The following is a 17,283-nucleotide window of genomic DNA, read 5'->3' as shown; positions in this document are numbered from 1 at the left end:
ATGGTATCCATGTCCTATGAAAGAGAATTGACAATGTACCCATCTATATGACGTATGATGTAATAAAGCTTCGTCTTAGAGGATAAACCAGGGCAAACAATTCCCACATGAAAACGTATATTTTTTGGTAGCTTTTTAACCGATGGCAGAGGACTTGCTGGGCCACATAAATTTACACAGATATGTATCTTAGTCCTAGTCCTATAATATTTACCAATTTTTATTTTCTCACATTTTCCGAAGTAAGAAGTGGGCTATTACACCACTGCCAAAATTTCAGAGGGGTGCATCAAAATACAACTCTCCTATGAAAGAGAATGAATCCGTGTACCCATCCATATGATTCATATGACGATATATCTCGATTAATCAAAAACCTCCAGATGTGAATTTTTTGCTTTTTTTTTTTTTTATCCCATAGAAGGGAAAAACATGGACCACTGAAACTTTTAAAGGTACATATATTAGGTCCTATACAACTCTACTAAATCTTTAGTTCTGGAAACTTCCGAAATCTAAAAACTGGACCTATATTCCCCTTACTAAAATAAAGGGGATCAAATTATCCGGCCCCCCGTAAACATACGCCCCCTCGAAGACTCAACGAGAATCTCCTTTAAAACTGTTGTCACAGTCGCTTGAATAACCTCAATGCTGTCAAAACGACACCCTTTGAGTACTTCCTTGATCTTGGGGAACAAAAAGGAGTCGGCAAGAGCGAGATTGGGACTGTAGGGTGGCTGCGGCTGCGTTATGCTTCGCCAGGAACTCACGGACGCGCAGAGACAGAGCGCATCGTCGTGATGCAGCAGCCAGGTAGCAGCGATATCTTTTCGCATGCGGATGATCCTTTTCTGCAGTCTTTCCAGAACACCTACGTAATAGGCAGTCGTAACTGTCTATACTTCAGGTACAAACTCTTTGTGAACTACACTCTTAGCATCGAAAAAGATATCAAGGTTGTCTTCAATTTGGATTTGCTCATCTTGGCCTTCTTCTGTTTCCGGCACGACGGGATGTGCGATTTGGCAGTCTCTTGGTCGTATTGAGATATTCACGTTTCATCATTGGTAATAACATTGATCAGATAATAATCCAATTCAATTTGCACGCGTTCCTTCAGTTCACTGGCAATCACCATTCAATTAGACTTTTGCTTGTCTTCAACAATTTGGGGACCAGCTTAGTACACACCCTTTGCATATTCAGTTCTTCCGTAATGATGGCGATACACAACGGTTTTCGGAATGTTCAGTGTGTCAGCTAACAGCTAAACACTCTCGACGGCCAGCATTCAACAACTCACGCGCACGAATCACATTTTCATCAGTTTAGCTTGTTGATTGCCTTCCAGAGCGGGGTCATCGTCCACCCCTTCGTGTCTCCCCTTAAACTTCTTCTTCCACCTAACTTGCACATACGGAAAAGCAGACTCCGTGTACTCTTGTTTAAACAGTTCGTGAATTTCTGGAGCGGTTTTGTCGAGTTTTGTGCAGACCTTGATCGCGCAACTTTGTGCGAAAGTATCCGCCATGATGTGGTTTCAAAACAAGGGTGTACTAAATGAGCGATCTTGACAAGACCGATACAAGGAGCAAACTGACCAAGAATGTGCTGCACAGCTGAGGATCCCACTCATCTAACAGAACACGTCCGAACGTGCTTGTTACCTGGCGGGGTGCGGCAAAAGCTATATTTAATGGCTTTTGGGACTTGTGTTGTAAAATTTCCAGAAATTTTAAACCTGTTGGTAAAAAAGGTTTTGTTTTTCTGGTTTCTTTCCGGAAAAATCGGGAAAAGAACAGAAACCTTTGTATTAGCTTAATTTTACTGGTATAGTAAGGAACCATTCTTCTCGAACGCGTGAAAAATGTAAGTTGGAGAAATTTCAATATTCCATTAAAAAAAAATCATTCAAAAGTAAAACTGTTATAATTATTCTTGAAAATGAATAGTCTGCATTCATTTCCCATATGTGCTTTTTAGTCGTTTATTCGTGGTTGTATGTTAATTACTGAACTTTCACAGTTGCATACACATCTATCATCATGAAGCGTTCCTGTTGCAACAAATAGGACTCTTGAATAAAACTGAGTTCTTAATGTACTCTTTGATCTGGTGAAATTTTGTTAATTTTAACCGAGTTCCTTTTTCAAGGCCGAGCAGTAGGTAAATTTTATTAATACTCATGCACTAAAACATATTATTACTATTATTTAATATTCTAATATAGACTTTTATATAAACTTTATGTGCAAAATTTTGTATGTAAACAAATGTTTTCTAGTGCGACAAATTATATTATCTATAGATAGATAGATAAATGAAAGTGACTATATTTATAACTTAAAAACTCTTAAAGCACCAGACCGATCTCAATAAAAAATTCAACATAGATGAGGTTTGGGACTGGGATGGATTTTATCATTTCACTTAAAAGGTGCAACTTGGAAAAAAGAAGGGACGGTATATATTGAAAATGACCGATATTAGTGTCGAATCCATAGTTTTCGGGGTCGCTGAGGTGAACAGTGACACTTTCGATGCCGTTTAAATCCAAATTCAACCCTGCAAATTGGGGGAGAAGGGAATATACAAAAATGATGGAAAACTATCGATATTAGTGTCGAATCCATAGTTTTCGGGACGCTGAGATGAACATGTTACGTGTGACACTTTCGAGCTGAGATGAACAATGACACTTTCGTTGCCGTTTCAACCCAGTTTTAGGCCCGCAACTTGGGAAGGAAGAGATATATAAAAATGATTGAAAATTGCCGATATTAGTGTTGAATCCATAGTTTTCGGGCTCGCTGAGGTGAACAGTAACACTTTCGATATTATTTAAATCCATTCAGCGCCGCAACTTAGAGAGGGGAATATATATATATATATATATATATATATATATATATATATATATATATATATATATATATATATATATATATATATATATATAGGGTGTATCAAAAGTCCCCTAACATAGGGTAGCTCTTCTATTATCAGAGTTACAACAAAATGTAAGAGGAAAAAACATCTTCAAATATGTTTTCAAAATAAAGTGAACGAATTTTTTAAATCAGACTAGCCGTTTGGGCTGTACACTCATTATGCGCCCAATGTGAAATTTAAATGCAACATTGCCATTTACCTGGACCCACAACATAAGGGCCCTGGGCCCATAAAGAGTATGCAGCCAAAACGGCTCATCCGATTAAAAAAATCCTTCACTTTAGATTGGAAACATTATATTTAAAGACGGTTTCCCCTCTTACATTTTGATGTAACTCGGATAATAAGAGTTACCCTATGTCAGGGAACTTTTGAGACAGTACATATGTACAGGGTGTTAATGAACTATACCGACAAACCGTAAGAGATGATTTCTCACATCAAAATTAGAGAAAAAGTTCATAAGGACCTATGGCAAAACGTTCATAGTTTCAGCTGTCCAAAATCGCGAAAAGACCAAATTTCAAGAGGCTCTATTTCGAATTCGAGAAGCTGTGGATGGTGGTCCTTATCAGCGTAAAGGAAGTCATATATACGAAGTTCAAAAATCCACATTTCATTAATGTTCAGTTGGTGTACAGAGTATTCCCTGCAGGGTGAAATTCCCAGACATGCCATCAACCGAATTTTGAGATATGCTCTGACTTTATGATTGGTGCAAAGTAGGAAAACTATGTCTTGATAGCAGTGAACACATAATCTTTTGGGGCGATGTGGGAAGTGTTAAGGGTCGTCAGCAGCACGGTCTCTCGTACTCTGGAAAACGAATGCTGCGATGTTTTCTTTCACGCTTGTAAGTGGAGAAAACGTGAAATATACCGTGATGAAATACATCGCATCACACGTTATTCTGAACACAAAAAACATGGAGCTGCCGGTTCCTAACACTTCCGACTTCCCTCCAAAACATTGGATGTCCATTGTTGTCAACACTAACCTCCTGCCTATTTTGGTCCCTACTTGAAATCAGCCTGTATCTGAAAACTTTATTGAGAGCATATCTGAGAATTACACCCTGTACACCTATTGAAAATTGAAATATGCTGAAAGTTGAAGAGGGTCGTAAAGTGTAATAGGCAGACATCTATCCAGACCATCACACGGGAATTCCAAACTGCATCAGGATCCACTCCAAGTACTATGACAGTTAGGCGTGAGGTGAGAAAACTTGAATTTCGTGGTCGAGCGGCTGCTCATAAGCCACACATCAAGCAGGTAAATGCAAACGACGCCTCGCTCGGTGTAAGGAGCGTAAATGTTGAACGATTGAACAGTGGAAAAATGTTGTGTGGAGTGACGAATCACGGTACACAATGTGGCGATCTGGCGAATGCCCAGTGAACGTCATCTGTCAGCGTGTGTAGTGCCAACAGTAAAACGGAGGTTGTGGTGTTACGATGTGGTCGTGTTTTTCTTGGGGGGTGCTTGCACCCCTTGTTGTTTTGCGTGGCACTCTCATAGCGCAGGCCTACATTGATGTTTTAAGCACCTTCTTGCTTCCCATTGTTGAAGAGCAATTCGGGGATGGCGATTACATCTTTGAACACGATCGAGCACCTGTCCATACTGCACGGCCTGTGGCGGAGTGGTTACACGACCATAACATCCCTGTAATGAACTGGCATGCACAGAGTCCTGACTTGAATCCTATAGAACACCTTTGCGATGTTTTGGAACGCCGACTTCGTGCCAGGCTTCATCTACCTACACCTATATATCTCTCCTCAGTTCAGCACTCCGTGAAGAATGGGTTGCCATTTCCAAAGAAACCAAATGAGTGATACTAGTGTCGAGTGCCCCTTATGTCCAAAATGAAAGGTATTCTCCCCGTACGAAGAACTGGTATTCTGCTTTATATATGTACGATCATCTCTTTGAGTTGTTCGAAAAATATACAAATAATAAAGAGGGATTATTTACCAGAACTCAGAAAACTTATAAGTAAAATTAAATCCTTTTGCTTTAAATATTTTTCTTGTTAGCGAAATACATTGTATATATGCTGCAGATACATTACAGCAAATAGAATTAGCATCAGGTGAAGAAATAGTTTTTAAAGTATATTTTCCGGTTACTGTCAATATTTCCGGAAAAAAATACTTTCTAATGGGTTCAAAATTTCAGGAAACTTTACACAGCACAAGGAAGATGCGTATTTCCATAAAATATATATACGATTTTAATATACCGGTATTAACTAAAATGATTCTGGTCCCATTATTTTAACAGTTCCTTGCTATAAAGCAGGAACTTCGTAAGATTATAATTTAAATGAGTTTATATTAATCAATCTAACTAGGATTATATTTTAGTATCTTTCGCAGCCATAACTCCATTCTATCACGGTGGTAACTTTAAGGGAGTGGTGCACATACATTTGTCGCCAGAAACTTTCCCTAATCTAATACAAGAAACATAAGTACTCAATGATCTTAACTGTAAAGTAGTAAATATAAAATAGTTATAATTTTAAAAGCATAATGTAGTAAAATATTCGAAAATTTCAATTTTTCCAAATTTTCCGTTTTTTTCCAAGCTCGGGGTAAAAACGGTAAAAAAATACCCAAAATTCCGTGTTTTTTGCCTTCACAGCGTTATTTGGGACACACCTTTTAATTGGGATATATTAATATTGCCAGCACCAACTCGCTTACCGGTTCCTGTAGCCTTTTTATTCATTACGGATTTTGGATTAATCCTACTGAAAAGAATATAGCACACACAAAACATGATCGGGAAGTGGCCATGTTGGTAAGAATTAAGTGAACGTGTTCTATTCTCTTAGCTATTTCTAGCCTAACCGACTTCAACAAAACTTCAATCTTGCAAACTTCATGTCCGGCATTTGTTCACTATTATTGTTACATAATATCTTCGCAGTATTTACGAAATTGAAATTGAAGGTATTAATGTCTCGTGCTCTGTACTTACAGGAAGAAGAAATATTACAAATCCAAATACAAGAGCAACAAGACCTGCAAAAGCAGCAACAGACCATGCAAGTTTGTCAGCAGTCATCACTAAACCAGAACTTCCACAACTTGTACCAGAATCAAAGTAACCAATATGGACCAATGACAGTGCCTTCATTATCACCTTCAGGACCACTTCGTTTGGATAACTTGGTTACGAACGGATCAACATCCCAATACAACGGATATTCCCAGCCAAATTATCCAACTAGTCCATATACTTCTCAAGAACAAAGCCCTCCACTTCCAAAGTCTCCTCTTATTCTGTCGTCTGATAACCAAAGTGGAACCCAGCGACTGGACTCGCTTGTAATGAGTTCAGTTGACCCAGTCTCCCCAAGTGAAAGTCATCATAGTGGTAGTACAATTTCTCCATCGATCAATGCACCTCCTCCACCTGAGCGTGGCTCATCTTACGCAGTAATGTCTCAACAAGGCGTACTTCGTCCGAACTTGACAATAAGAACAGAACAACAGCAACCAACAAAGCGCGTCTCATTTAATGATAGTAAATTGAACAGTGAATGCAATACTAGCTGTGAGAAACTAAGGGAAGATCCAAATGTAAGTATGGTAATATAGTTCAATTAGTTTTTTTAGTTGATATTTTATCAGTTTTTCTTCATGAAATAGAATTTCTCCTGTCTCCAACTTTAGTATGCTAGTAAGTTTTCTCGGGTTCTCAGCCAAGTGAAAATATCTTCACCTGGTTGATAGCCCGAGAAAACTTAATAGAATCACGTCGCCAGGAAAGATTAAATTGTTTCTTCAAGTATGATGTTGTTTATACAAAAATTTGAATTTAATATATTAGTAAGATATTGTAATAGCTTTAATTGTGCCAGTTGTGCTTCTAACAGACTTAAATCTAATTTAAATTACATGCTGAGGAAAACAATACGTTTATTGTAAAAATAACGTGTAATAGTTTCGTCAACTATCCACTTTGGTGACATCAGACATTTTTCGCTTCATCAGACACAAGACATCAAGGTTTTGGTGTTTGATGAAGCCAAAGTGGACAATTGGCGAAACTGTTAGACGTTAATATTTTTTACAATAAATGTATTGTTTTGTTCAGCGAGTAGCTTAAATCAGATTTAGTCAGATACGTTTATTGGTAACACTAATTAGTCGTATATTAAGAAAAGTTAGTGATACACTAAACAAAAATAAGACAAGGACTGGAGAAGAACGAAATAAGAACAACATATGCAACAGTGAGCTCAAATTCACTTAGTTCTGCTCTTGTCTTCTCGAATCAGGCCTCGTATGTAATTTCCTCATTCTCGATTTTTTAAGCATTTCTAAAAGTCTCTCTGAAAGCGTTCCCTTTCTGCATTATATATATATATATATATATATATATATATATATATATATATATATATATAAAATATTTTAAAACATCCAGATCCTTTGTAGGTAGGGTTGATAAGTTTAAAACAAAATGCATATAACAAGTGTTTAAAACGAGGGCTGTTGTTTTATTCAATTTGTTTTAAACCCATTGTTTTGAATGTGTTTTTTCGAGGATAGTTGAACATGGTTAAAACAATTAAAATATAAGATTGAGGAGGCTAATTTAATTTTCTAACAAACACAGCCCGCCCTCTGCAGGATTTGTGCATGGAGTAAATTACAAGCAGAGTTATATTCTTATCATAACAGCAATTACCGAACGAAATTTGGCACAACAATGCGCGTATAATTAAACCAACAGATTCAAGTGAAGACGTGAAGTATTTGAACATTTATTAAATTCCGTTTTACGTCCATTTACACCAAATGGGACTTTCAAAATTATGTCCAAACATGAGGAAAACAGCATTTTTGGAGTTTTCATGGAACAATATCACATTATAAGCTATAAGGAATACTTGGACAAATGCAATATAACTCAAAGAAAAAAGCAGTGACTAGCCTACAAGGGGCAAATGACATATTTTAACTCAATACACAAATAAATTTGCAAGCTATTAAACAGTTTTCAAGATACATCTCTATCTGCAACATGTATAACTAAGAACGATTACTGTCTACGGGATGGAAACATAATTAAGAATGTTCCAAAAACAGTAATCAAACAACAGTTACATAAACGGAATCGCAGTATTCAAAATAAATTATAACTTGCAGTCGTACTAATAACAGACAGAGATCAATACGAATACTTCCTTTAATCTTGTTTGTTCCTTTAAGCTAAGTACGCAGTATATTGTCATCAATGTTTATCTCTGTCTGTTATTATTAGTACAACGAATGACTGCAGGTTATAATTTATTTTGAATAGTGCAGAAATAAAAATACAAATAATGTTAAGTCGCATTTACAAAATAAAATTTTAGAATAATAGATTTATGGGTCTATAGGTCTCGAATAATAGGAAGATGAAAATTTACAGAACAAAATTTGTTATATATTGTATTCTTGAAAGAAAGAAGAAAAAAACTTTCAAAGAGCACCTTGTAAAACTTAATGGTTTTAATCAGGGTGGAAAAAAATCATGATTTTTTTTAAAAAATCATTTTTTATTTTTTTTTATTTAAATCAAATCTTTCGTCTCGTATAACTGAAGTATAACCGTACAAGTCGCGAACTGAAGAAAAAGCATTACGAGTTAGGCCAATTATGCCATTTAAGTGAAAGTATTGGGGTTGAATTTTGAATTAATCCCCAATCGTTAACCTATATTAATCCCAAACAATGTTTCTTAACATTTTTTTTTAAAGGTAAATTATAGACTTTTAGTCAAGCATCATCTCTATTTATCCTAGGATCATGGTTCATACCTCATTCTCTTAAGAATAGAACAGCCTTTAAAACGGTAACATTCACATTTTCCCTATCATGTCCCTGAAGCGGAAAATTTTGAGAGAAGTCAGGATTTTTTCTGATTTTTTTTTTTTTTTTTTTTTTTTTTTTCAAATTTTGATCCCTTCTGGACTCCCCTGTGTTAACGCACAGATCTCAAAATCAACTGGGAAATACTAAGGGTGTACTAAATGTGTGTACAAAATTTCAAGCTTCTATCTTGAATAGTAAGGGCGGGAAAAATATTGAACAATGAGCTAAGAACATCCCCACAATACCCTATATGACCCGGATGTAATATAAAAATTTCCTCAGACATCCCTATTTATCCTAGAATCATGATTTGTACATTATTCTCTCCAGAATAAAACAGTTTCAAACGGTACTACGCGCAGTTTCAAACAGTACAGAAAAACACTTACTAGGCGCAAATCTTCCAAAGCAATTACTTTTCAACAAATTAAAATAGTCCATTCATTTTATCGATAAATTAAAGGTAATAGGTTGCTGTGTCGTAGGAAATGAAATAATAATGTTATTGCATTTGTCAAATATTATTATTAACATGTTTATTCATATAATATGTAGCTAATGTTGCAGACTCTAATGTGTACAGTGGAATAATAAAAATCCATAGTTGGCACCAATATCCTAGACAATGACTATAGAAAACCTGTTCGGCATCTCCCTATCCCGAGACATCTCTTCCTCTGCATCCGTATTAGACGTAAATGCCAGAATCGTGACAAATCTTAAGGTAAAACAATGTCGTCTTTCCGAGGGAGAGAAGATGTTATAACTGCGGCTGAAATTCGCAAGGATGGTGTTCTGAAAAGACTTACGGATCTTCAGCGAGGTGCAGAATTTGTGTATCATTGTAATGACGCATTCTATATGTTATATTCAAACAAGAATGTGTTGTTACGGAAGAAAAAGAAAAGAGAACGTAGTGAAACTGAGGAGCAGGATCAACGTTCAATAAAATCTCAATCTGAGCCAATGGCACAGAAAATGAGAGTAGATATTCCAGTTCGACAATCACCATCTTCAAACAAGAAAGCAAGAAATGTTTTATGTGTAATATGTGGTAAAGAGAAACACAACGGAATTAAACAAAAGTACAGAATATGTGAATCAAATCGTGCAATTACATTTTTATCCGCAACCATGTTCTATAAAGATGACGGATTTACGAGAACTTGTGACTTGGAGGATGAATTACCTGCTTTTGGTGCAGATCTCTATTTTCATAAGGACTGTTTTAAGCACTATCTTCTGAAGTTCAATAAATATTCTCAGAAATCAGATAACACAACTACCGAGTCTAAGAAAACTAATAAAAGTGCAGTGCTTAATAAAGTGGCGCCAATTATCGAGAAACTATTGGATGAGGGTGTGGATTGACATTGTGGGAAATTAGAGACTTCATTAATGGAAACAGTGAACTGACTTTTAATAACAACGAAGTTAAACTTTGGAGAAAAAGTAAGGTTTTCGAAGCCTTCGAAAAGAAATAAACCTATTCTAGGTTTCAACTCATTATTTTGTGTCGAAGAAGTAGCTGACAAACAGAGATCTATTAACATACTTATGAGTGCCGCCAAAGAAGTACGAACGGCTCTCCTTCACACAAATTTCGGTATTGAAGGAGAATTTGGGGACAGTCAGCAACTTCACAAGTCCTGGCCAACAATTAGAATTCCTCAACCTCTTTTGGATTTCCTAGCAGAAATGCTACAAGTGGTCAAGCTGAACATCATATCTGGGACGCAAGCGAAGAACCACATATCACTGACGAAGACAGTGAAAACGATCTTGAAGAATTTTCCGACAAACAAAATTCTAAATTTTCAGAATCTATTGAAGTTAATCTTCCATATTTTATTCTATAATATATATCGTAGTAGGAAAGCAACCCCCATGCATTTGATGGTGGCACATTCAATTCATGAGAAATGCAAAATCAGACAACTGATCTCAACTATGAATAAGTGTGTCAGTTGGCTATAAAGATATCATGAAAGCGCGAAGCAACCTTGCACAATATACACTAAAGACCTGTTCCTTCACCTTGTCTTTTTCAAGCCACTTTCAGGATGATAGTTTCACTGTAGGAGCTATGGACAATTTCGACCGTGAAGAGGCTACTCTGTCAGGAATCCGTGATAGCCACGATACAGTCATGGTGCTTTTCCGGGAAGTGCAAACAAAAGTCCCATCGAAACCAAAATTGTCGAAGTCGGTATTAGCAAGACTTCCAGTCCAAGATCTTCGATCCTTGCTTCAATCTCAGCAATTGAAGAAATAAGGAAGAAAGGTACAACCTATATCGATTCAAAACACGCTGACAGTTTCTCCCGAACTGTATGATTTTGACATCGATAATCTGCGTCAGAAGGAGTTTACTCAAGACATAATGCATGCTGCATACGATCCAGAAACTAAAGAATCCACTCTAACGCGGGGTACTGTGAATGCGATAATAACGAATTCAGATGTTTCGAAGTAACAAGTTGGCTTTCTTCCAGTACTGCCGTATCCAGTAACGGAATATAATAGTGTATACACAGCAATGAAAAAAAAAAGAAAAAGAAAAAAAACTTGCAGAGCCTACTTATACACACAAACTAATCTTCAATGCCTGTAGTATGTGACGAAGGGGTGTATCGCATTGCTGCCGAAATTCAACTTACGAACAATGAATTCTCAAACATTGTCCTCATGATAGGATCATTCCACATGACCTTCTTGTCTGCACAGGAAAGTACATTTCTGGTGGTGGTTTGGAGTCTCGTTTCATAGAAAATTTTTGGGTGCAAAGTAACCGAGAGTATTCTAAAAGGAACTATCTACGTTAGGGCAGTGAGAGGTATGTTTATGATTGCAGATGTGTTTGTGTTAAAGGGAAGGCTTTCCTGGAAGAAGAAGCTGAATATTATACGTTCCAGCAGTTTGTTGACAGTGGGACTATTATGAAAGAAAGACAAGCTTAACGTGCTCTTATCAGTCTATGGAGTTGGTCATTAATTCAGATGAAATATCGAAGCTTTGCAGAACTTTTCCGAGAAACTCAGCTCAATCTCAGAGCAGTGCCACTGCCCTGAACAGTTTTTTACATCTTTTATTTCTGCTGAAAAGCCTTATAAGAGCTGACCGAGAAGGATACTGGCCGCTGCATCTTTATATTGTACTGCAGTTGCTGCCGGTATTCATGGCATTCAATCGAATCAGTTTTCCTGTGGTGTGCGTCCCTCTATCTTGAACAAATTAGAAATTTGGAGATTCAACACCCGGAAATAAATGCTCAGTTCATAAATGGTCACTTCGTAGTCAGAAGAACGAACAATGTATTTAGCGCAGTTGGTGCTGATATGATACTTGAACAGATTATAAATAGATCTAAAAATCATAGGAAGGAATCATGGGTCAGACGCGCAAAAAGAATTATATTACGGAGTGGGAACTGTCGTACCACGAAGTTCTTTCGACATGCCAAATTTTCAGTCAGATTCTTGGTATATCACAAACAGACCATGAATTCCTTGGTAATGTACTTGATGAAGTTCGTAACTCTTTTAACAGAATGGTAGAATTTTATGGAGTGCAGGGAAATCCCGTACAAAGTTCACAGTCTTGTGAAGTTGTACCATTTCATGTCGCATGAAGTTGTACCAGATTCTAATGCAGAAGAAATCCTGAACTACTTGGCACGTAGCCATGAAGCTTATGTGGCATTTCGAAACGAGCGATTTTTGTACAAAACAACTCCGTTGTCGAAGATCATTCACAGACGAAAACTTCTACTGATTCATCAAGCAAATAAAGTAGTCTACTTTGTCTACTTTGCAAAAGCTGTTGGGACCGTCTGAGTACGTTTTCGAAGTTGGGACCGTGTGAGTACGACATTCATCAATGAATATAACAATTATTGCTGATGTTATGAACCAACTTCGTAAAACTCGAGTGAAAGGTTTAGCTGATTTGCTGATCTGTTTGATGTATTCTTCAGGAGCTGCAGCAAGTTTAAACACGCACCCCAGGGATTTTATGTGACTATCTAATCACCTCGGTCAAAAATGTGGAAAGACAGCAAAGGGTAACCGCCTCACCTATACTACTAACTAATCCGTCATGTACACATTCCTACCGGTGCAAATGGAGAGATTTTGGGCTTTCTCGGAAAACAAGATTGAAATTCAAGATGTCTTAAAAGACTACCTCTGCACAAAAGCAAAGTTTATCTTCTTTGAAATGTATCTGAATGAATTACTGCTTGAAAATGGTGCAACTCCTGCTATATCTGTCACTGTTTCTTCAGTTATTCCAAAAATTACATGAGTGTTTCATGTTGGGTGTCAGTAATTTTACATTATGCTCTGAAAAGAAATATGTAAATATTCTCTAAAGCACAGCTAAAATCATATATTCGTAAAAATTTTGAAACTGTAGAAAACCTTAGTTAAGTATTACTAGCTGTCACAAGCACACATGATATTACCATCAAATTAAAGTAAATTCTCATGACATCAAATCTGCAAAATAAAACAATACAATAATTACATTAGCTACATATTATATGAATAAACATGTTAATATTTGACAAATGCAATAACATTATTATTTCATTTCCTACGACACAGCAACCTATTACCTTTAATTTATCGATAAAATGAATGGACTATTTTAATTTGTTGAAAAGTAATAGCTTTGAAAGATTTGCGCGTAGTAAGAGTTTTTCCGGTAATTTATTAAACAGTCCAAAAAAATGCTACACCCTGCGCCACTTAAATTTAAATAGCTCCGTCATTTTTAAGATCTACTAAAGATATTAGTAACGATAGAAAGCTAAGATTATGCTCCTTTAATTAGTTTGGACTACGTTTTCATATTTTTAATAACTTCTTAGTTATTTGTCATGAAATAAAACAAGAGAAACGAGATAAACTAATTTTTGGCCCAAATAACCGTTATTTTTAAATATGACGGCAACATGTAAACAATATATCCAGTTTTCTTACTTCTACTATCAATTATCTTTAATTTGTTACAAAAACGAAGTTTCTAAAATAACTTGTTTCTGTAAGAAGATATTTCAGTTCAAATATAATTTGGTACTTGCGCGCGGGCGCCATTTTGAATATTGAATTTCACAAGGAAGGCCCCGGTTGCGGAAGTGTTACCTTCGATTTTTTTCATTAATTGATGACCCTCTAACAGGTTCTGAAGAGATCTGCTGTCATCCCCGACTTTTCTACAGCTCTTATGGACAGAGCCTGGATTATAACAGTTTCCTAAGACATCCCTAGTTATCCTAAGATCATGGTTCGTACATCATTCACTTCAGAATAGAACAGCCTTTCAGTTGGTACCATTCATATGTCTCCGTCTTAGGCGGGAAAATCGCGAAGAAAGCTAATTTTTGTTAAAATTTTTAACATTTTCGCCCCTCTGGACCCTCCTTTTTTCACGCAGAGATCTGAAATCATCTTAAAAATACTAAGGGTGCACTGAACGAGTGTGCAGAATTTCAGTCTTCTGAACGTAAAATGTAGGCTCGCCAAAAAATAATAAAAATAGGCACAAAAAATTTTTTTTAAATGTATGACGTCATCACATCCTATGTCTTGACGCAGAGAGGCGTGAAAGCATATGTAACGTGCTCTACAATGCCTTTAGTCCTGATAAAACGAAGTAAAAAGCTTTATTGGTACTTTTTTAATCGAATAACGAAGATTTTATCCTATCACTTAAAACTAGGTGATATAATTTAAAAGGTTAAGCGTTAAGGAAAAAGTACAGCAACGCTTATCAAAGTGATACTTATTTTTTACAAAAGTTATTGATATTTGGCAGGGGCATATTTTTAAGGAAATTGTAACTTGCTTGCGGCACGAAATACATAAATTTCGCCTAAAGTTATAAAATCTAAAAAAAATTCGGGGAGGGGATATGACACTTCGAAATACGCCCTATTATCTGGGAACAAATATGCGCACACAAAAGAATCTTCGTCTTAAATGTCGATGGTGATTTCCCCGTTGGAATAGTTAACGATTTACGATATAAACCCTATGTTATGAAAAGAAGAAAACAGCATTGCCCTGTTACCCGTTCAAAACGGAATTTTCCCTAATTATCCTCTGCATGACACTTGTTTTCATACTATGCTGTACATATTGTACATTTGAGTTTCATTGTATTATGATGATCATCTTCCATAATTGAAATAACAGAACAGAAACGGGACTTTACTTATTTTCACTTTAAATTCTTTCGGAATTTGATTTAAATCAACGATTTTTATTTTTAAAATCAAGTAATTTAAATCGTGATTTAAATCAGACTGATTTAAATCAATCCATCCTGGTTTTAATTTAGAAAGTCCAAAAAATTCATTTTGATCTTTTGTTACACTACTTTTGTTCAATATTTTGAAAAGAGACACCAGCTTTGCTCATAATGATCCCATCATAAGCTTCAAGAAGTGTCGTCTGACAATACAATTAATCTACAAGGAACCAACAACATGTAAACAGTTTTCAAAGTATATCTCTAACCAGGGTGTCTATCGGTCACGAAATCAGGAAATGGTCATGAAAGTTACGAAAAAGGTACGAAATTTAGCTTTTGGGTCACGATTTTTTTAAACTGTGCAAATGTAAGTAGAGATTGGAAAATTTTGTTCTATAAAACGTCAAAATTCACCACCAAAAAATGTCTGTGGTCGGCTTTAGACGCTACCAAATCTCAAGCAAAGTACGTTTCTATCGCATGGATGAAAATTCGGCCTAATTCGCACCCAAATTCGCTCTTGAAAATGTTAGAAAATTGTAGGATTTAGTAAAGAAAAGGTCACGAAAAAATTACGAAAATTCATTTTGAAATTTTAGTAGACACCTTGCTAACCGAAAACACAATACTAAAATATTATTAATTTCTAAGTGACAAAATAGAGCTCCTCCGTGGCTAAGCGGTTAGCGCACGCGCCTTTGGCGTGGGAGACCCGGGTTCGGTTCCCGGCGGGAGCTCATGTGGTTCGGATTCCACGTTTATCAGTAGGTCCTCGTCTCATATAGCCTCGCTGCTGAAAGGGACGCTAAACAAAAATCAACTCAACTCAACTAAGTGACAAAATAAATTTGAAGAAGACTGGAAAAATGATATCTATATTGAAATTTCAGAACTTGCCAGAACAAAATCATCAAACGTCATTTACAGAAATAGTACATATTTACAAGATAACATCTAGCCATAGTCACACATACAAAATACAAATCGACTATTAGTATAGTTTTTCTATTTTAAGATAAAAATTTGCACAAAAAATTTTAAAACTACTCTACGTGTACATTTTCTATGTAATATAACTTTCAAACAAACTTCAGATTTCTTTTTAACTTTTTTCTCTAGAAATGCTCAAAATTTTCATTTTAATGTTTTGTTCAATGCTTTAAAAAAGGACGCGAGCTTTGATGCTTTCTCTGATCCAAACCTATTTTTGGTTTTGGAATTCACGAACCCAAATGATGAGAAAAGTCGGTCGATACCTGCTGACGATGCAACTGAGGTGTGGGGCTGAAGAATTAACGTCTGTCATTTCATTACTTAAGATACTTTTTACTGATTAAACTGCATGATCTGAAAACAAATAGTCTCGAAAAGGTGGAGACAGCTCGATAACAGATGATTTCAGGCATAATGGATGGTAGGAAGCCACATATTCCATCGCACTATCAAGTTGTTCCTGCTGTAAACGGGTTCCTCTAGCGAAGGTCTAGCGAAGTAGCCAGGAAATGAGCCGGAGTCATAGCCATTTCAAAACGTTTTTCGTAGTGCTGCAGGTCCTCAGGCTGGGAATCTTTGAATTCATTCAATAATTGCAACCATATTTCTGCTGCCTCCCCAATTGTGCAGGTATCTTTTCGACCTTATTCAGAGCAATAGCTGCCTTCTTTAACTTCTTTAAGTAATATTCTGTTTTCACCTTTACGTCAACCTTTAAAGATATGTTTTGTCAATTGCAGCTTTTTTCAGTACATACTTTTGACATGATGTGCCAGTTGTAAATATATGATTCCAGGCAGTCTGCCAATGTGTGCCAGCGTACATCTTGAGGCCTGCTATCTCTGTCTTGCATTTTCTACACTTTGCTTTGTTTTTCGTAGAGGGAGAAATTTCCGTAAAATGTCTTCATATTGTCTTTCTTTCTACCAGTAGAATTCATGAAAATTTAAATACTCCAAATCAACATACGCTGAGTATAAGAATAAAAATATTCGAAGACAAAGAAAGAGCATTCCTTCTTGACGAAGCACGAGTCACACCCACACTAATTCACCAATTCTGCGACCGCGGTGGCTCAGTGGTAGAGCGTTCACCTCTGGTGCTTGGGGTCCCGGGTTCGATCCCAGCCCCCGCCAAGTGAACTTTGTGGTGGACAAACACCGTGTGCGTGGGTTTCTCGGGGTTCTCCCGTTTCCTC

At 36.4% G+C, this 17,283-nt stretch overlaps 1 protein-coding gene across 2 annotated transcripts in view; it reads left to right on the top strand.

The window, feature by feature from the left end:
- The window catches only part of LOC145686316 (uncharacterized), a 245,840-nt gene that overhangs the window by 189,469 nt on the left and 39,088 nt on the right, over positions 1-17,283 (top strand). For both annotated transcript variants that reach the window (XM_081759515.1, XM_081759514.1), the window contains one exon: positions 5,949-6,551. In XM_081759515.1, the coding sequence (XP_081615641.1) occupies positions 5,949-6,551 (603 nt within the window). The remainder of the gene's footprint in view (positions 1-5,948; positions 6,552-17,283) is intronic.

The sequence above is a fragment of the Thermobia domestica genome, chromosome 5 (assembly GCF_964235325.1).
Source record: "Thermobia domestica chromosome 5, izTheDome1.hap1.1, whole genome shotgun sequence".
Lineage (NCBI taxonomy): Eukaryota > Metazoa > Arthropoda > Insecta > Zygentoma > Lepismatidae > Thermobia > Thermobia domestica.
The sequence above is the reverse complement of the archived record's forward strand: the minus strand, read 5'-3'. Positions and strand labels throughout refer to the sequence as shown.